This window comes from Nanorana parkeri, unplaced genomic scaffold (genome assembly GCF_000935625.1).
Source record: "Nanorana parkeri isolate BGI_ZX_2015 unplaced genomic scaffold, ASM93562v1 scaffold414, whole genome shotgun sequence".
Lineage (NCBI taxonomy): Eukaryota > Metazoa > Chordata > Amphibia > Anura > Dicroglossidae > Nanorana > Nanorana parkeri.
In genome coordinates this window covers 408,978-429,886 of record NW_017306682.1, presented here as the reverse complement: position 1 = coordinate 429,886, position 20,909 = coordinate 408,978, and the positions used below count along the sequence as shown (strand labels likewise).

Here is a 20,909-nt window from a genome sequence, read left to right as displayed (position 1 = left end):
CTAAACTGTTATGTTTTCAGTATAGAAGGACTGACATCAGATCTGTCACTAGTCTCAGATCCACATCTGTACAGGAAGAAGCATTTAGCTGTCTGAGCAGTGTAGATTTATTGCCCCCTGAACTTCTGCCACAGACTTGTATGAACCCTGTATGCCTAATGTAGCCAAAAATCCCTCTTCATCTAAAAAAACTTTATCGGACAGCATTTTTATGTTTATTATTTCTGCTATTACAACTATAACTTTTATTCCCAGCACTGGGCTTTTGTAGTGTACTGATCAGGCGTGTCCCTACAACGTTTGCTATGCAGTGCATGGAAGGGGGGAGTGCACGGTACCTCTGACTGGCATCGCACCCAGCTCACTGATGTCAATGGTTGCCAGGAGCTCGGCGGGATGCCATCCAGAGTGCCCCGCTCAGCTCCTGCTAACCAGTGAGGTCAGTGAGCTGGGCAGGATCCCGGCCAGAGCGTCACAGGTTGCTAACAGCTCTTAGCAATTTGGGATGCTCTGGATGGAAAGGTGTGTCTGCTGCCCCACCCCCCCAATGTGACCCAATAAGATGCCACCTCAGGATACCTCATTATAGAGATGGCCCTGGTACTGACTTTGCTGACAGGTCTCCTGGTGCCTGTTTTTGATTTAGTCATACTTTATGCTACAATCAATGACACAGATTGTCACAGCTGACACAAGCTACTACAGAGGGAGTTAGCCAGGAGACCCATCAATGTTTTTCTATGGAGCCCCAATATGTTTAATTATGTCCTAAAGGGAAAGGGACAGAAAAAATAAAGTATGTCAACCTGTATCACTAATATAGGCTTCTTCCCTTGAAACTCTGTCCTATTTGGGAAGTTTTGGCTATTGCAGAATTATCATAGCACATTATGCTACAGGGGCAAGTGTAAGAATTGCCATTTCTACCAACAAAAAGTTGAAAATATCAATGTTTCTATGTACCCAGTTATGTATAAAAATAAAGACAGTACAATGAGGCATAGATTTCCCTACACACAGTTGACTTCCATACACGGGCAAATGCTACTTCTTATCAATACAGAGAAGACATTTGATTCATTTTATTATATTCCAGCCTTTTACGTACATGCAGCAGTTTAAGCCCTGATAAGGTGGACATCCCCCAGAATGTGTTGGCTGCTTGGCATCATGTCATCCTGTTTATGAATGAAAAAACTTTTACTTTGGAGTCTAATGACTGGTGGTGTGTCCCCTTTATTACTTTCTTCACTGTAGGACTTTACCCTGGGTTGATTCCTAAGGGTAAGCTTCCTTTCCTTTTTCCCCCACTCCCCAGAGCTGAAGTAGCCCAGCCTACTCCCGCTAAGCTCTATAGTTATTGAGTCTACTCGTTTATGGAATCCTACTGTGCACATGTGGTGAAGAAGCGGGAGGAAGGATGTAAACATTGCGGCGGACCTAGGCAGTGAGAATTCAGTAGGCATAGAGAGGAGGATGGGCTGCTTCAGCTTATGGGAGTAGAGGCAAAAGAGTAGGGAAACTTTGTTTTCACATTTCCCTACCTTATAATGCGAATGTCTTCTGACCCATATAGTGATCGCAATCTACTTTTTATCCCAGGAAGTGTAAATGGACGATATCCGTTCCTGAAGGAAAGCACATTTTGCTCACATTCGATCACTTTGACCTGGAATTTGATTACTCTTGTGACATGGATTATCTAGCTGTGTATTTGGAAAATGGATCTGTCATTGGTGAGTCTTATGCTGTACGTATCCAACAAGTGACCGCAATTTTAAAATGCTAAAAGTTAGATATTTCCCAAGGGCATATATAGCTTTGTGCTACTGTAGCATTATTTGTACTGACCTTCAATAGTTACACATGAATATTTATCTTTCCATTTACTTACAGAAAAGTCACAAAAGCCTTCACCTTTAATATAGAAAAAGGTTAATTGCATCAGCAATATAGGAAGGAGGTTTAGGTGTGGTCAGGATATCCCACTGTATCTCATGCTCTAGACTAGGCCTCAATCTCTCTAGATCTTTGATTAAAGTCTCTCTTTAAGCTTCTGATGGTTACCTACCTTTAAATCACAGAATGTGCTGACTGGACCCCTTGAAAGATTAGACACCCTGATGACTCAAGTTCAAGTGGAGTCTCACTTTTAGATTCCAAATTAGGACAGCATTGAAAATGTTTCTGTATATAACTTTCCATTCAACCAGTCTCTCAACACATCTTCATATGTGAGAGGCAGTCACAGTTTGCTTCCAATAGTCTATATGTTTTTTTTTTTCCAGCAGCAAACACCTGCAGGGTTTCCTCCCAAGAGGGGATATCCCTGCATCTTTCCATGTGCCTAGGCCCAAGGCTTAGGAGAGATTGGCCTCTAAGCTGATATCCTCACATGGCAAAAGCCCCAGAGGGAAGTTACAGGACAGGAAGTGGCTCAGATATTTATTTAGTCCCCCAGCATGTCTCAGCAAGTGGCCCAGGCCCAGTGGATGGCCAGACTAACAGATATCCATAACACAAGATCATATGTCTCTAGCACATCCAGCTGGAGCAAGCTCAAATAACATGTGGCAGAAAAAAATACACCCTGCGCGCCTGTTGAGGTACAATGAGGCTGACTACAGTCCAATGCTGACTACAGAATTCACGAAAAAATACAAAAAGGAATTTCGTAAAATACAAAATCCCTGCAGTACATTTCCACTTTTTAATAGAAAACACGTCAAGTACTCTGTAAGAACACACCTCTTATATGTCATATTCGTCAATCACAGTTATTTTAGAATCTTCTGATGCACTATGCACTGTTCCATTCATACTTCTAGTCCATCCATATCCTAATCTTCTTCATCATCTTGTAAGGGTCAGTTACTCATTCAGACTTAATAATTACTTCTGCAGTGAAATTCACCTTTAAGAAGCTGCTTTGCTGGAAGGCTTTATGAGCTCTCTTTGTACTCCATTGCTCCCCAGGTTCTTATTCATTAAATTACCTAGTCTGAACAGAGTCCCTGCTTTAAACGGGGTTGAACAAGAGAAGATAAATCAATACTAGAGGGTCAAATGAAAGAAGGTTGAGGTTAGACTTGCCTTTTACCCAGGTCTCTTTGGTAAGAGCTAGAGGATCATACCAGGATACAGTACCATGTAGTAAACAGTAGAGGTAGCAAAACCAAAGGTTTGTATTAGCTAGTCCAAGAGCCGGTGCCAGAGTCCAAGTGCCAGAGCAGGAACAGAGAGCAGAAATCAGAATTAAGATTTTGGAGCCAGGTTGGGAAAGCCTAGTGTAACGAGTCCCTGCTCGCTCGGTTCCACTCTCCCGGCACTCCTCAGATTTCAGACCGCAGCGTCTGATTTTTCAGTCGTCCGATAATTCGGGATTCGAACTACAGCTATGTGCCGTTCGTATCCAGTGGTGATAGCTCAGAACAAACACCAGGCAGGCTGTATGTAAGTTCAAACAGGAATCTCCTTTATTGGATGCACACACACACTTTTATAAACAACACCCACACACACACACAATGGGTTGGACTTGATGGACATATGTCTTTATTCAACCTCAAATACTATGTAACTATGTAACAGTTTGAAGGTGGCCCAACCGACCACCTTCCTATTGGTCAATTGTAAAGTCCCCTCTTGTCCTCACTTAGGTCCTCTGGCCATGCAAATGAGGACTTGAAACAGGGTCAGCAGGGATTGGTCCGATAGCTTGAATGGGAGGGCTGATATGTGTACCATTGTCATTAACATTGGGTTTCCTGAGCCGGTATTGAATTGTGAAATTGGACGGCTGTAGGGCCAGGCACCCCTGCAACAGCCGTCCATGGGCCCCGGACACCCAGTTCAACCCACAAGGGGGGTCTCTATAGTCCTAGGTCCATAGTCTCTAGGAAGGAGGCTAGCCCTCAGGCTCCTCCAGCAGCCCCAGTGACACAGAAGTCACCGCAACAGAAAAGCACACTGTAGAGCTAACTGTACGCTCCAAAATGGACACCCTGCAGCAGGCTTGCTATATCTTTAAAGAGTGACCAGCCAATCACAGGGCAGCCTTTACATGCATTCACAAGTGCTGGCATGCACAACTAGTTCTAAAGTGCATGAGCATTGGGGAACTAGATGGACGGTGGCACATCTTTTGGGCGTACACACACAGCAAAACCAACCAGATGGCAAGAAAGATCCAATGGTGCAGGTTTCTTACACATCTGTTATATTTATTGTCTATATTGTTTGCTATCTTCTTCCCCTAAACTTGATTTATCACTGTGTAGATTTGCAATTCAGGACAAGGTTTAATTTACAACATGGAGGGTAAAGAGCACATAGCTACTATGTAGAAAAGGACTCATTATACTTTCCCTTTAAAACGTAAACACAGTTTTTCTCCATTGTCCCAATCTTCTCACCAACATTGTCATCATACTTCACGTAACAGATATGCTTTCTTCACAGGGAAATTCTGTGGAAGTGATCGTCCTTGGCCTTTGCTTATCACAAAAAATGAAGTCAGCCTGAAATTCATCTCTGATTTCCAAGTATTCAGAAGCGGATTTGCACTCTCCTATGAGGCGGTAGAGCCAGAAGACTATTCAGGTGATTCTGCTTCAAACTTTGCCGTGGATGCAATACAAAGCTGCATTTCTGATTCCAGCCTATAGATTTTTTATTTTTTTTGAAACAATGTGCCAAAAATCCCCAGTTTATGATGTGTATGTATATTTGTAATACAATTGACTCTTTAAGAAAATGTGAGATGAACTGCACACCAAGGAAGCATTTTTTTTAAGGCCCTCTACGTGGTCTCTTAGAAAGCAACACAAGTCACTAAACTGAGTACCTTGATAGATCTATTTCCTCTTGGTAATAAGAGATAAGCTGAGATAAACTGGTGATCAGTGAGTTCCTTCTACTGATAACATTTGGAATACAGTCAGAAAAATGACTGCGTGCTTGGACTGCCTGCCTACATACATGCAATAAGAATGTGAGGCTATATCACTGTAAGCTGTGTTCTGCAGAATGTCCAATCTTTATATTGTTTTGGGCAGGCTTCACATAGACCTATGGGTAATGTAAGACAGCCTTTTAAGGGAAACAGTGTGATCCATAGCTGAATAGACAGCTTCTAGGTTAAAGAGATCATAAATCTCTAATGTGGACTATCACAAAGCTGTCAATATGCTGGCTGGCATTAATATTGATGTAAAAGCCTACATGACTGCTACAGGTCCAGGGCCATCTTTAATATTAATTGGACCCTAGGCAAACACTTTCTTTTTCCCCTCCCCCCGCCCCTAAAAGCGACGCCATGCCCCCATCACGCCCCCACCTCCCGCAACTTTCTTCTCCTGCAGAGCAGATAGGAGAAGACATCAGAGGGAGACGTGACCCTGCGTGAGATGTTAAGTAATAAGTACTATCCTTGTCGCACTCCTCACCGATATGTCCCTTGTAGTGGGGGGTGCTCGCAGTGACTGCGGATGGCGCCGCGAATGTCAGCAAAATTATAGAAATGTCACCAGCACACCAGTCCTTTTAGGATAGCAAAAGCTTAATTTATTGAAGTTTTTTGTCATATGACCAACAAGCGCTTTTGGGACCGCACAGGGTGCCTTCATCAGGCTTTAGCATTGCGTGAGATGTGACCCCCGTGAGACATCATGTGGCCACGCCACTCAGCGTACAGCAGAGCAACACTATGCAATGCTGATCGCATAGTGAAAAGAACGGTGCTGCGTGTGTATCTTTTGCAGGCTCAAGGGGCAGCTGCTTTGGGCCCCTCAGCAATGACAAGGCCTGGGCAACTGCCCCTTTTGCCCTGCATTAAAGACAGCCCTGTAAAGGTCCAGAGGCAAGGGGGGAAGCAGCTGGGCCCTCTGCCTGAGACAAGTTATTTAGATATCATACTATCTCCCACTAACTTGCTCATGGGATTACTGATGAGTTGGAGTGGTGTTGTGGATTGTTGGTGGCACATTGGACATCGCTCAAGGACAAGCTGTGTAGGGAAGTACCTTTCCTATTCTGCACTTAGCCCAGCTCTAAATGAAGGAACGCTTTTCCTTGCATGGACCAGAGGTGATATCCAGGCTCGGATTCCCCACAAGGCCACCGAGGCCAGGCCTCGGGGCGGCAGGGGGCAAAGGGGTGGCAGCGGTGTGGAATCCACCGACGCCCAGAACATAAAGTTCTAGGTGCCGGGCGGTAAGTTGCCTTCTACATTTAGTCCTGCTTTGGGAAGGCAGGACTAAATGTACCTATCCCGCACCTACCTCTCTCCTCTGGTTCCGTCCTCCCCCCGGCTGCCGAGTTTCTCCTCACTGGCCGCCAATGCAGGGAGCAAAGCGGCAGGGTTAAAAATTAACCCTGCCGCTCCTTGTTCACAGTGAGAGGGGAGAGCAGTCTTCCCATCTCAGCTGTCACAAGAGTTCCAGCACAGTGCTGTGCTAGAACTCCTGTATTGGAGGTGACAGGGTCATGAATCACACATTCCACCGCCGAAAAACTGGGTGGGATTACGTTAAAACGTGTGACCACGTCACCGGTCACACATTCTAACGTAGTCACAACCTTTGATAGAGCACTGCCATCAGGGGGTATGGCCGGTACCCATGTGAGGGGTCTGGGGGGCCTCTTACATGGGTATCAACTGTGCCGGCATCCCGACGACCAGACCAGACCACCATAGAGAGTCTCAGGTGGGCTATGCAGGATCTATGGTGTGCTCTGCAAGGTCTCAGGTAAGTCCAGCACGCTACTGCAACATTAGAGACCACTGGGGGGGGGGCGGGGGCCAGTGTGATCCGCTCCCGCGCCCCCCCCTCCCGTCTTGGGAGAGGGGCCCAAGATAAAATCTTGCACCAGGGCCCTTTGGTTATTAGGTCCCCCACTGCATCCGGTTGCCATTCTCCATTGATGGGGGGCGGCGGGGAGGGGGGTGCATTGCGGAACCAGGCCTTGGGGCGGCAGGGAGAGTAAATCCGGCCCTGGTGATATCTCAGGTCACATGACAACCACCACAAATTCTTGTGAAAGTGTCCCTGCATAATTGCTGGCAATATATATCCCTGGACATCTCTGCATAGAAAGGTATGTTTTATTTCCCTTAGGATTGGGGGCCCCACACAGATCTTACAATTATGGTTATGCTAGGTACATTCCTGTGACTTAGAATCATTTTATTAGCTTTACTACATATAAGAGGGGATCACATGAGGTAGAGCAAAGCAGATCCTTGGTTCCAAGAATGCAGATGACAACATCAAATGGATCCGTGGTGTGTATTTGATATATCAGTATAGTTCCATTTATACCATTGGCAGTAAATAGCATGGCTATTTTATTTTATGATATTTCTGTACAGTTTTGGCCACATACGTGATAAAAACTGGCAGCTCTGTTGACATCATCTTTTATTTTTATATAAAACCCTTCATAATTTTTTGAAGACCATCTCCACTGTAGGTGCACAGGAAAGTACAATACAGGTAGAGGTCGGAACCAGTGCTGTAACTGCCCAACACTGGTGTGCATTTCTTATTCTTTATAACTGAAGTGTCATCATTGGTGAGGTTTCTTATACTACATTACACCAATATATATTTATCCTTCCAGATTCTCAGTGTGGATCTGTGGCTGTTATTACTGGAGAAGGAGAGATACAGACAATTAATCACCCGGGGAAATATAGCAGCAATGCAGACTGCAAATGGATTATTACTTGTCCAGTATCTTTCAGGATAAAGGTATTTATATTTATTACTGCCACTTAGAAGTTAAAGCCCAAACTCCATTCAAAACTATAACGTTGATATTTAAAGTGCATCTAATTTTAAAGTTTTTTTTTTAGTTTTGTATGAAGTAGTGAAGAGCTAGAACCATCGTCTGATTTTTTATTGCTGTCTCTGTCTCCATTAGTGAGATTCACCCTTACATTGTGTCCTGGTGACCGCTGTCTCTGGGATTGAAAATGAAGGAAACTCAAAGAAATGATGTTGTCACCAGAACAGGAATAAACTTCCACTGGGGTTTTTTTCTGGTGACAATTGTCTAAGGGTCTGTGTCAAAGGACTTGGATGAGAAAATGCAGAATGGTTTTGACATTTTAGGTGCTTCTGAGATCATTTAGGGATCATTGCAGGGGCAGTTGACCTGCATTTGAGCATTTCAGCTGTTTTTGAATTACTATATACTTGTAGTTCTGAAGAAAAGCCAATCCACTTTGGCCCTATGAGGGGATTTCTCTTGATTTGGAGAGACTTACTTTCAATTCCTGCTATGTCAAAAGCAAAAGAAGTTAGAAATGGCAAACAAAACCTGACAGAGGGGTTAAACATTTCCTACTCTATCCAAAATAAGAAAAAAAGGCTTTAGATACAAGTTAAATCTTGAGGAGCAGGAGCTGCAGTGATGTGCAGAATTAACACAGAGACTGATAGGTCTGCTTAGAAACCCACATTGCCTAAGGAGCTCAACCAAACAATTCTACTTCTGAAATATATTTCTAAAGCCCTGATAGGAGGTGTCTCAGACTTCAGAAATGTTACATGAATGGCAAGTTACATGACTTTCTTACAAAATTAGACAGCTTCATCTCCAAATAATTTTCATGGTGCTGCTCTAGCACCTCGGTACACAGATTTAACATAAGAAAGATCTACACTTTGGAGCATCTTCTTTCTTGAAAGCAAATTCGTTTTTTATGAACACTTTCCTTGATAGAGAAAGCCAGCTCATTTCTAAACCTGAATAAACTCTAAGGAAACCTGACCCAGGGCTATCACAACTTTTGCAATCAGCAGATGGAGACACTCTACCAATGGTGTTGTATCAAGAATAGCATCCCAGGCATTCCTTTCCTGGCCTTTAAATAAGGTCTGGAAGCATGCACCTGTACAGGGATGCTTTCTATCCTTCTGCTGTATATAACACTACAACCTCCTTGTTCTCTCCCTAAGCATGTTTCCATTAGGACAGGTTTTCGTATAGTTCAATGAAGGAATGTGTAAGCCCTCACGGGCAGGGCCCTCACCATATTGTCATGAATTGTATTGTGATTGTAATATCTTCCTTATATTGTAAAGCGCTGTGCAAACTATTGGCGCTATATAAATCCTGTACAATAATAATAATAATAATAATACTCCATAGATATTATGATTGTAGAAATAGTGTAATTGAGTCATTTAGGATAGGAAACAATTTACTATTTAATAAAGTAGGACTGAATTCAAAAAGTGAACATTTGTCACGGTATAGGGAACATTTAGAAATGTTAATTGTGCCAAAGAAGTACCCTGAAAACAAACCCTTTGTCTGGAATTCCTCCTGAAAAATAGCAGTGCACTTACTGGTATGTGAGCGGCCTGGACACTCCTGTGCCTACAACTTCATAGCTCTATATCTGCAGTGTGAGATCTAAGGCACTTCTGCCTCTGACTGCTAGTTTTAGGAGATTTAAGGTGAAATCTGGTGACATTACCTTCTTGTTGAATGCTCCAACATGAGGAAGCAAAGCTTTGTCTTCCAAGATGACCACCCCTATACAAAGATACAATGTAGAACAAGACATGATAAGTCAGTAATAGAAAAAAGATCAGCTGCAGGAAGACCACAGGCAATGCGGGTGACTAGTTCTTTGCCCTCTGCCTGCCTTTTGTGAGCACAACTTTCAGAGTTCAGTTCCTCTTTAACATTTATTTAAAAGTTGTATTTTTTTTTTATTGTCACAGAGGTGAATTTCGAAAGCTGGCCATACACCTATAGATTATCTGCAGATTTTCTATGGTCAGATGGAAAAACTGCAACAGGTTCCTCCATCTACGCTAAACTGTGTGTATCGAGGATTCCCCCGTTGGGCCAAGCTTCAGTATCTTACTGCCTGTGAAAATACCTGAACAATCTGATTGGATGCAGGCATTTTGAGAGCCAGCGGGCCAACTAGCAAGATACTGAAGCTTGGCCCAGCGGGAGATTCCTCCATCCACACAGTTTAGCGTAGATGGAGGAATCTGTTGCACTTTTAACATCGATCTGACCATAGAAAGTCTGCAGATAATCTATAGGTGTATACAGGGCCGTCTTTAACGCAGGGCAAAAGGGGGCAGTCGCCCAGGGCCCAATCATTGTTGTGGGGCCCAAAGCAGCTGCCCCTTCAGCCCACATAAGATAAACACATGTCTGTGTACACAGCATTGGTGCTCTACAGACAGGAGGCTACATACAGCAGCATAGACGTGGCTCTGGGCTCCGCCCACTATCAACTTGGCCCCACCTCCCGCTCTCCGTACTCTGCTCTCATCTGTTGTCTGGGGCCCTGCTGGGAGCCCACACAGTGCCCTGAGATGTCACCCCCACTGTGTCCCCTCCTGCCTCCCCTCTCTGGACCTTCACACCAAGTAAGTGCCCAAATATGCCACAGTTTATGTATGCAACAGATACATATACTGTGTGCAACACATACATATGCAGAGCAGGTTCCTGACATTGCTTCTCTAGTTCAATCTATGCTGCTGAAGCAGGATTTAGAGTTTTTAAAGAAAATGTCATTATCAAGTTCTATGTATGGCTGCAGCAAAGCTTCCTGTACTCTCAATACTAGGGATGCACCTATAGATAATATTACAAACAGGATCTGTGCTATGGAACAACAAACCCCTAAGCTGCCATGCTAAAAAACTGTATATAACACCTAAAAAACGTGAATTATAAACATGCCCTGCGCAATAGAGATCAACTACATGTGCAATCTAATGATAATCTACATGTGAAGTAAATACAGAAATATATAAATACGCAGAATCACCCTATGGTGAATAAATACATATTAGGTATTTTTTCACTATATATTGTATTTATTCACCATAGGGTGATTCTGCATACTTATATATTTATTTCACATGTAGATTATTATTAGATTGCATGTGTAGTTGGTCTATAAAATGCATTGCACGTTTATAATTCACTAGGGATGCTACTGCACCGATACCGATACCTGCACAGCCCGTCTGAGACCCCGTACACAGCCCTCCTGAGATCCCGTATAGTCCTCCTGAGACTCCGCACAGCTTCCCACCAGGATATTGAATATCCTGTCTCTCTCCTGGCTGTCTCTCATTGCTCTTTCTCCTGGCTGTCTCTCTCTCTATCCCCTGGCTGTCGCTCCTGCCTCTCTCTCCTCTCGGTCTCTCCTCGCTCTCTCTCCTAACTGTCTCTCTTTGCTCTCTCCCCTAGCTCTCTCTCTTTGCTCTCTCCCCTGGCTGTCTCTTCTAACTCTCTCTCCTGGCTGTCTCTTCTCACTCAATTTTGGCTGTCTCTCCCTGCTCTCTCCCCTGGCTGTCTCTCCTCCCTCTCCTCCCCGGATGTCTCTTCTCTCTCAATCCTTGCTGTCTCTTTTCTCTCTCTCCCCTGGCTGTCTCTCCTCACTCTCTCTCCTGGCTGTCTCTTCTCGCTCTCTCTCTGTCTCTCCTCTCTCTCTATTCTGGCTGTCTCTCTCCTGGCTGTTTCGCCTCATTCTCTTCTCTCTCCCCTTGCTGTCTCTCCCCGCTCTCTCCCCCCGCTCTCTCCCCCCGCTCTCTCCCCTGGCTGTCTCTCCTCGTTCTTTCTTGTTTATTCTAAAAAAAGTTGCAGTGTGGTGTTAGACTGTTCGGGATTCGCTTGAAGAAAAGGCAGCAACCCTTGCAGCACCATTCTGTTTACTATGCGTTCGGCATCACATAGTGTTGCCCCCACCTCTTCCGTATGCTGCTGTTAGGGCCGGGGGAGGGGGGCCCAAGAAATTGTTTGCACCGGGTCCAATCAGTATTAAAGACGGCCCTGGGTGTATAGAAGGGAAAAAAGAAGGGAGGGATATTACACTCTTTACCCACTCGACTTCCATCAAGTAAAGCAATAATAACCTAGAGCATTCAGTAAGCAAATGTTGAAACGTGAACTGTGGTAGATATGACTTGTTACACATGATGGATCTTGCCCACCTATGACCTAATACAGGTTCTATTTTTGCACTTCTTGTACCGCTCAGCTTTCACTCTCTGTTATCTAGGTCACTTTTACCGTCTTTGAAGTTGAACCAAGCAACGGCTGTCTTTTTGATTATGTGCTCATTTATCATGACCTGGAGGGAATTGTTGCGGCAGGTGAGCTTATTGTCATACTGCAATCACTGATGCCCCCCTGTTCCCATATCTGTAACTCTGGAAGAAAATGTTGAATCATTCTCTGGTGTACTCAGCATGTCATCACATACCAGGTATTCCATATAATATGCGTAGGCAACAATGGATCTTCCCATGAAGGAAATCTGTGCTGGTTTTGTAGATGTTTTTTTCTTTATCTATTATGGTCAGGACTGAAAAATATTCTTCCAAAGTTTTTCTTTTAAACATTTTAGTCCTCTTAATTACATCTGTACAACCCTTATGCCCCCGAGCAATATTTGCATTTCAGACATAGCCCTGCTGATTCAGCACTAACTTTGTTATCAGTTATAATACATACTGTGTATAATTTTTATTCTGGACAGGGAAGACTTTTTTGGGGCTATTGTCTTGCAAAAAGTATTTTGTTTTATGTGCAATCTACAGACAAAAATAAATAAGAGATATGAAAAGAAAAAGTGTTTATTTTAGTTTGACCAGATATAGGTTTTAAACAACTTGTATTACTGTAGATAGAAAGTTAAAAATGTCTGCAAAAACTTTGTCACTGTCTGTGACAGGTTGTATGTTATATAAGATAATGCCCTTTTCGTTAGCATGATCATGCGAGGAATTCAAACAGACACATGTCTCAGCTTCAAAACCCTTCCCGGAATACTGACTGCTCATGCACCACCTAGACCTTATCTACAAAATTAAATTCAGAAATGGCCAGCTGAGATTAAAAAAAGTTCTTTCTGTTAGAAGAAGAGACATTCTTTCACAACACTATAAGTACATTTTGTTACACAAGATTGACACTATAAGTATTGTGGTGAGTCAGCAGGGCTGAGAGCAAAGAAGGGGTTAACTTGGGAGGGCAGGTACTTCCCCTACAGACCTTCCTGTTAAAAGGTAACCCAGGTGAGAGAGGAGTGGGGAAGCTGAGAGACAGACAGAAAGGTCTGTGTGGCTGCTCAGGAGCAAGTGGACTCTATCTTGGTGAGATCACCTAAACGCACTACAATCTTATTGAAGGACTTTATGTTTGATGTTTGCTGAGGAAAGCCTTTTACTTTACCGTTTTGCTGAAGAAAGCTGTTTGTTCTGTTACCGCTGGATGAAATAAAAAACGTTTATTTATATCGGACTGTGTTGAAGACGCATGTGTACCCCTGGGGTTCCCCACAGTATGAATTGGAACAAATCTATTGTAAAGGAAAAATCTGGCCGCACTCTATTCCTTCAAGAGACACTACTTCATGCACTGCACTGACACCATGCCAGGTAGGTGGCAGTGCCTCTGCAAAGGGCATCCCCTGAATGCTTAATACTTATCCGTCCTGCACTCCCTCACAGCTCCTTGCTCCTCTGCAGCTGGCGCTGAAATTGGCTGTGTCAGGGACCACGTAGAGCAGTGATATCTCTCCTCTGGTCATGTGGCAATGTTCAGGCCGATAGATTGGCTGCTACGCCAAGGCACCCTCACAAGGGAGCAGGTTACATGCTCCTCAAACCTGGAAGTGCCTGGCATTATCACTGGCTGCAGAGGATCAATGGGCTGCCAGGGAGTGCATGTTAAGTAAGTATATGGAGGTCAGGGGATGCCCATTTCCCTACATGGGGACAGTGTCTCTTTAAGGGAGAGTGAGTTATTGGGGCTGATTATGGTTTTAGATATATAGATATATAGATCTATATACCTCTAGATATATAGATCTATATATCTATATGTATCTATAGATATATAGATCTATATATCTATAGATATCTCTACAAATAAAAGAACTAGTGTACTGTATATACTTTGTAACAATAATAATTATTGAAATGTATTTATATCAAGGATGCCTGCAAACACTACAGCTCCCAAGACACAGAATGATAACTGGCAGAATGAAAACCAGGTCTTGCAAATCATGTGGACAGATGCGGAGCAGAGGATCAGGGCTACCTAGATATTAAGATTACATTTTTTTAGGGTGTAAGCTACAAAACCCAAGGTCCCTAACTCATTAATGTTTTTTCATTCTCTCGTTGAGCTATCAGGTGGGTTCTTAAACCCATCATTTCAAAAGCAGATACCGGTAGCATTGTCACAAATGTCATGGAGGCCAGAATAAGAGATAGTATTATGACGAAATTCTTTTTACAATGTTTGTTTTCATTTTGTAGGGAAGTTTTGTGGCTTTTCCATTCCCAAACCAGTCGAGAGCACCTCAAACATCATGCAGATCATATTTTCCTCTGACTCTCGTGTTAATCATATAGGGTTTCGAGCAACTATTTCTTTCCACACTGATCAATGTAAGAAACCTTATACGGTAAAATATTTAGACTGTTTCCTGTAATTTGATGCTGTGAAGAAGGATGTTAGTGGACCGGTCTAAGAACAAGCGGGCTGGAAGGATCGGCTGGGTATATCTTGTTATATGTTATTTTTTAACTTAGGTAAATACAAGACTTTAACCCTTTGAGTGTGGATGTAGCCCCACTGCAAGGGTTAAGAACATTTTTACCCAGAGTTCTGGTATAATATATGAGCTGCAGATCTGCCCTAAGTCTGACAAGGTGCAGATCTGTACATTGGGCTGACTCTTTCTGATAAGTGTCTTTACCGACTTTTAACAAAGTGAGACTGAGCCTGACGAAGATACCTCCTCCCTCTGTCTAGATGAGCAGTGTAGAGGAAGATGGAGGCAGCTAGCTAGTTCCCTGTGATGAGTTTCCAGACAGACTCTCACCAGAGGGAGCCTTCAGCTCTGTGCTGCTCGGCTGCTTGCACTCTGTCAACCAGCAATCACTTCCTGATCGTGGGGGAGAAAGGAGAAGAAGCAATACAGTGAGCTGCTATAGCTCAATGTATCGCTCCTTGCACAGTGATAGCACACGGAGTGTGCGGTGTCACTATGTAATATGCACCTAATAAACAGAACTCCTTGAGGGACCTTAGTTCATTAGGGTCACTGGGCACCACAAACATACATGCTTGCACCATGTATAGCTTATAAACCTCAATGGTTGTCACTGCTGATACCTCTTTGAAAATAGAAGTTGCCTGGCTTTCATGCCTGAACATGAGGATCTGGAAAGTCAGATAACGTCATAAGTCCTTTTTTGTATTCTTGTACCAGACAGTCAGAAATCTAGGGGTCTATTCACAAAGCTGAATAGGGCAGCCGAGTGAATGACCGATCAGAAGTGAAGTGAGCCAAACACTGTTCGGCTATTCACTTCAGGCTGGTACGGCTGATTTCAGCCGTATATCGGCTGAAATCAGCCGTACATCGGCTTGCTTCGTGTGGCTTCTTAGAAGGAGAGTTCAGCAAAGGCAATATCTGTATTTCTGGTGACAGGTTTTCTTAACCTGTATATGTCTGAATGCTAAAAGCGATTACCTGTGACTAAAATTGTAATATCTAAATTTTTTTATAACATCACAGCCATCGAGAGAAACCCAGCAGATTTTGAAGGATCCAATCTGACACAAAGCCTTGGCAATCGAGTTGCAGATGTTGGTAAATAGCTTTGTAGATTGTGAGAGTATTTTCAAGTATTAATTTCAAGATTACCGATAATTAATATTTTATTGTATAGTTTACCGCTGTTACTTGCTGACCGCATCATTTGTTTATAGTGACCCGTAGATTTGTAATGAGAGAATGTAATGCGACTGCCAATGCTAGGTGCTAGAAAAAATGCTAACTGCGTGGCTGTCATGCTAATGAAACCTTAAATTATCAGAGACACCCACGCAGCAATTCTGTAAAAAGAGTAGGGAGGAATTAGAAGGACTACCAGAGTTTTATTGCTATCTCCAGCCCAGTTGGGGAGATTCTACCCACTTCTTGTCTCCAAAAAAATGGTCACCTGAACAGGAAATGAAAATAAATCTCCCTGTTGGGCACCTAAACAGTAAATACCTGACATCCAGAACCAAAAAAAATCTTAAGTGTTATAGCTTTACTTTTTTAAAGCTGAACTCCAGCCTCACTTTCAGTCTTGCACAGTTGCACCGGCTCCTCTTCTGAAATTAAATTGCTTACTCTGATTTCACTGCACACTTTGAGCATCTCACAATGTGCTTTAGAAGCCCCAGCAAGTCAGAAAGAGCCCCTTGTCATTTCCTGGCTGGTTGATGTTCAGCATCATCTAGCACTTTCCTCCCCAGCCTGACTGTCTCTGGCCTGCGCCTTTCATTCATTGGATTTCAGTGCTTTAAATCATAAAGGCTCAATATCACGTGGGGGTGTAACCTAGGGTGGTCTCTGTAATGGATGCGGCCAGTCCGAACCCACTGTACTTCACCAACATGTGACTATATGCAGCTCCAAACCTACTGAGCCTTCACAAGGATCTGGCAATACCACTCCCAGGCCCACCCTGCACAGAGAATTCCCAGCTCATGGGACAGCAATCTAAGGCCAGCAGACTGAAAGCGATCATCACTGGGGTTTGGTTAACTCCACCTTTAACTCTTTACACACATAAATAATCACTGCCCCCCGCGTGTTTTAAGGGAAACAAGCACCATTCCCAGCAAGTGCTGTGACAATTCACAAATTTAAACAATGCCTATGATACCGCTGTCCATTCAGACAGGAATATGACAGGTTTCGTTATATAGTAACACTCTTCACAAAGACAAGTATACTTTAAGTTCTTATTTAGAACGTAGAGATAAGCGTAACGATTTTTTAACCTTTAAAAAAATGTATTAATTTTCCAACAAAAAAACAACAATACAGACATTTGCACAGCAGTGTTGCAGGTTACTGTGATAGCACAGGGCCTAGTCTCCACCAAAAAGGTGGCCCAGCTTCCTTAGCAGCAAGCAGAACCTTAACGATTTTTTAGATAATTTTTTTATTAAGAGAAACGGTGCAGGACAAGATGCTAACACAGAGAGAGATAAGTAAAATAGTAAAATAAAAGGAATAAAAAAGAGAACTTAACAAATCCTGGGTTTAGTAAGTTCTGGCAGAATCCAGTTCAATGCACAGCAGATGGATTTGAAGGGCTCTTTCTCCAAGTAAAGCTTGCAAAGATTCTTTCTTGATGTTAAAGTTGAACTCTTCTTGGATGTTACAAGAGTGCCTCCTTTTGATGTTACGAGCTTTGGTGTTCCTAGAGCTTCTCGACTGCCCTGTGCTTTTTGTCAGTCTTCAAGGGGGTGTCCCTGAGCCAGCCCCCTAGGCCAATCTGGAAGAAACAGGGATGACTAGAAGGGCTGAGCATTTTATGACCTTCTCCTCTGCCCCTTCGAAACTGTTTATTCCATTGCTATCAACACAGATTAATATTCTCACATATTACTATCTGACAACCCCTAAATTATTGTGTGTCATGATATTAGCTTCTGATAAATTTGACATGCTTATGTGGCTCAGAAGGGGTTATATGGGTTTTTAGCCTTCTGGATTTCCTAGATCCTCCGAGTTTAGTACGTTTGGACGCAGGAATAAACAAAACAACTATATATATAATACATTTATTAGCAAGATAGGAACCCCATGTCTGGAGTTATGGATGTTGAGCTATATGGTACTTATACGTTTCACCTGGAAGCCAATCATGTCGTTATCAGTGCCAGGCCCTCTTGTGCTTAACTAGATCTGTCAAGTGTTGATTGATTAGTGATCTGCAAGTGTGCTTGGTTGACTTTTCATTAGAGTTTTATGAGACCCCTGATAAACAGCTAGGCCAAATATAAACAACTCTAAACTCTTAGTGGGTTATTAGAAAAGTTAGAAAGATCAAGGGGCAGATTAGCAGATATCTGTTTGCTTTGGAATGTTGAGGTGGCCTAAACAAATTTTAACCCATCAGTGTTTGGGCAGCCGGTTGTGATTCAAACTAGATGTGACGCGTAATAGCACAATAGGACAGAATGTTAAATGTAATATTCCGGTGGTACAACTTCATTACCATAACAGTCTCCATGCAAATGCAGCCTGCCTAGAAATGCCCAGTCCTCCTCCTGGATTTCAGTCTTTTCAATCATGGAGGCTCAGCATCACATGTGTAAGTTAGCTAGGGAAATCTGCATAGAAAGTAGACATGTGCACTGCCAAAAAATTCGTTTAGTTTCGTTTTAAATTCGGATTTGTGTTATTTCGTTTTTCAGGATTCGTGTGTGAAAGTCAATTCGGATTCGGAATTCGGATTCGGAAGAAATTCGGTAGCGTTAGTACGAACGTTCGTTTCGTTTTCTGTTCGTATTCATTTCTTATTCGTTTCGTTCGTTCGTTTGCAGCAAAGTGACATTTGAGGGGGAAAAAATATTTTTCTCCTTCTCTAATGTCACTTTGCTCCAATGAACGAAACGAATAAGAAACGAATAAGAACAGAAAACGAAACAAACGTTCGTACTAACGCTACCGAATTTCGGAAATGGAATTCGGATTCGTTTGCATTCGTTATGTCTGTAATTCGGAATTCGGATAAATCCGAATGTCCGAATTTCCGAAAGTTCATCCGAATTTCGATTCGGAACGAAACGAATCGCACATGTCTAATAGAAATGCAGCCTGCCTAGGTACTCTCACTTTTCCAGACTGTTATCCACATTTAACGGGCCAGTGAGCCAGCCCACTGCTAACATCAGGGCTGAGGACTCTTGGGAGGAGTACTGAGACAGGGAGCAATATACAGCACCCTGTCTGTTCCTCCTGCCATAATCTGCCTGCATTGCATAAAGAAACACAGAGACTCAGTGATGGCATCATTAGGTCTAAAATAAGGTATGTCATGAAAACTGAAAGATTTTATTTCAAAATGTCATTAGTTGATGAGGGGAGGAAGGAGAAACCAGGGACAGCAAAATATAAACAGATTAAACTTCAGCTTTAAAAACAAGTCCAAAAGTCAATTTTGAACAGTAGGGATTTCCCTTCCCCACACTTGCTTATTTGGTCTCTCATTTTGTTTTAGAAACGGGTTGTGTAGCTGCTCCGATCCTACCTATGTTCATTAACCAGAGCATAACTGTGGCAGAGGAAGCCATTCCAAACTCTTGGCCCTGGCATGTCAGCTTAAGCATTGGCGGAAAGCACTTCTGCAGCGCGGTAATTGTAACAAACAAGTTTGTCCTAACAGCGGCCAGTTGCATTGAACGGAGGTAAGCAATAATATATAACCAGGGCTTGTAATGTGTGTGGCCAGCGTAGATTATATCAGTTTACCCAATAAGTGAAATATATCCATTGTTTTACAATTGAGTGTTTGAACTATAACTCAGTATTGTATTGCAGAAGACAGTTCCTTCTGTTTCTGGTGGTCGCTGGACTACATGATCTGGACAGGGCCGAAGATGCTCAGGTTTGACTGTTTCCTCATTATGTGCAAGCCAATAGGATTACCACTTGCTCCGCTGAGGGGGAGGGCTACTCCATGCTGCATCGGAATGAGGTCTATGATCTTCACCAGTCACAGTGTTGTGCCTCTGACCCCCTCCCTGTGTTGTACTATTCACAGGATAGAGATGACAATGAGGCTGTGCTTTGTAAACGAGACAACATAGCGAGGGTACTAGAGGTACAACATGGGAAACGGGGTCGTTCATAGACTCTGTTTTGATACAGTGGGGAGCCAGGGGTACGGCTTCTCACTAGCGATGCACCGATACCGATTTCCTCTGACTGGCAGTGCCGTAGGGGAACATGGAGCCCGCTTTCCGTGCCATCAGGAAGCTGGGTGGCGAGTAATGACCCGCCTCCTGGCTTTCTGATTGGCCAGGAAGCTGGCTTCATGCTGATTAGCTGGGATGCCAGCATGCTGGCTAATCAGCATCGTACCAGCCAAATAGCTGGCTCCTTGCTGATTGGCTACGAAGCCGGCTGCCTGGCCAATCAGCATCGAGCAGGCCGAACAGCCTGCTCCTTGCTGATTGGCTGGGCAGCCAGCTTCCTGGCCAATCAGCATCAAGCCGGCTTTCTGGCCAATCAAGCAGGCTTCCTGATTGGCCGCAAAGCCGGCTCGATGCTGATTGGCTGGGAAGCTGGTTTCCCGTCCAATCACAATCAAGCCGGCCAAACAAAATGGAGGCGGGCGACAAGTCATCACCCGCCGCCTGGCTGTCTGGCCAATCAAGCAGGCTTCCTGATTGGCCGGGAAGCCGGCTCGATGCTGATTGGCTGGGAAGCTGGTTTCCTGGCCAATCACAATCAAGCCGGCCAAACAAAATGGAGTCGGGCGACAAGTCATCACCCGCCGGCCAGCTTTCTGGCCAATCAAGCAGGCTTCCTGATTGGCCGGGAAGCCGGCTCGATGCTGATTGGCTGGGAAGCTGGTTTCCCGGCCAATCACAATCAAGCCGGCCAAACAAAATGGAGCCAGGCGACAAGTCATCACCCGCCGCTCGTCTTCCTGATTGCCTAGGAAGCCGGCTCCATGCCAGCAGAAGCACCGCTATCGGTACTCGGTATCGGCGAGTACCGAAAGCAAAATATCGGTACTCGATACCGAAAAAACGGTATTGGTGCATCCCTACTTCCCACTGTACATATCAGAATCACTGAGCCGAGCTTCTATAATGTTACAAAGTAAGAGTGTTTATGTGTGAACTACAGATGGAAAGAACCCTATAAAAACAGGTGTGCCGTGATTTAAGCTTGCCACACACTGTTAGAATTTGTGTTCGTTGGCATTCTGCATGGGCAGAACATTGTGTTACTTTGACGTTTAGATGAATAAAAGAAGGGAAAAAAGCCATAAAACACATTCTGCAGAGTAGACTAACAGAGTTATTCACCAAAAGTGTGA

General features: G+C 43.7%; 1 protein-coding gene across 1 annotated transcript in view; it reads left to right on the top strand.

Moving 5' to 3' along the window:
• Nucleotides 1-20,909, top strand: part of LOC108789647 (ovochymase-2-like) — a 53,291-nt gene that overhangs the window by 14,845 nt on the left and 17,537 nt on the right. The window contains exons 10-17 of the mRNA XM_018559718.1: nucleotides 1,603-1,736; nucleotides 4,462-4,602; nucleotides 7,624-7,754; nucleotides 12,053-12,146; nucleotides 14,322-14,453; nucleotides 15,590-15,664; nucleotides 19,080-19,266; nucleotides 19,400-19,466. Of these exons, the coding sequence (XP_018415220.1) occupies nucleotides 1,603-1,736; nucleotides 4,462-4,602; nucleotides 7,624-7,754; nucleotides 12,053-12,146; nucleotides 14,322-14,453; nucleotides 15,590-15,664; nucleotides 19,080-19,266; nucleotides 19,400-19,466 (961 nt within the window). The remainder of the gene's footprint in view (nucleotides 1-1,602; nucleotides 1,737-4,461; nucleotides 4,603-7,623; nucleotides 7,755-12,052; nucleotides 12,147-14,321; nucleotides 14,454-15,589; nucleotides 15,665-19,079; nucleotides 19,267-19,399; nucleotides 19,467-20,909) is intronic.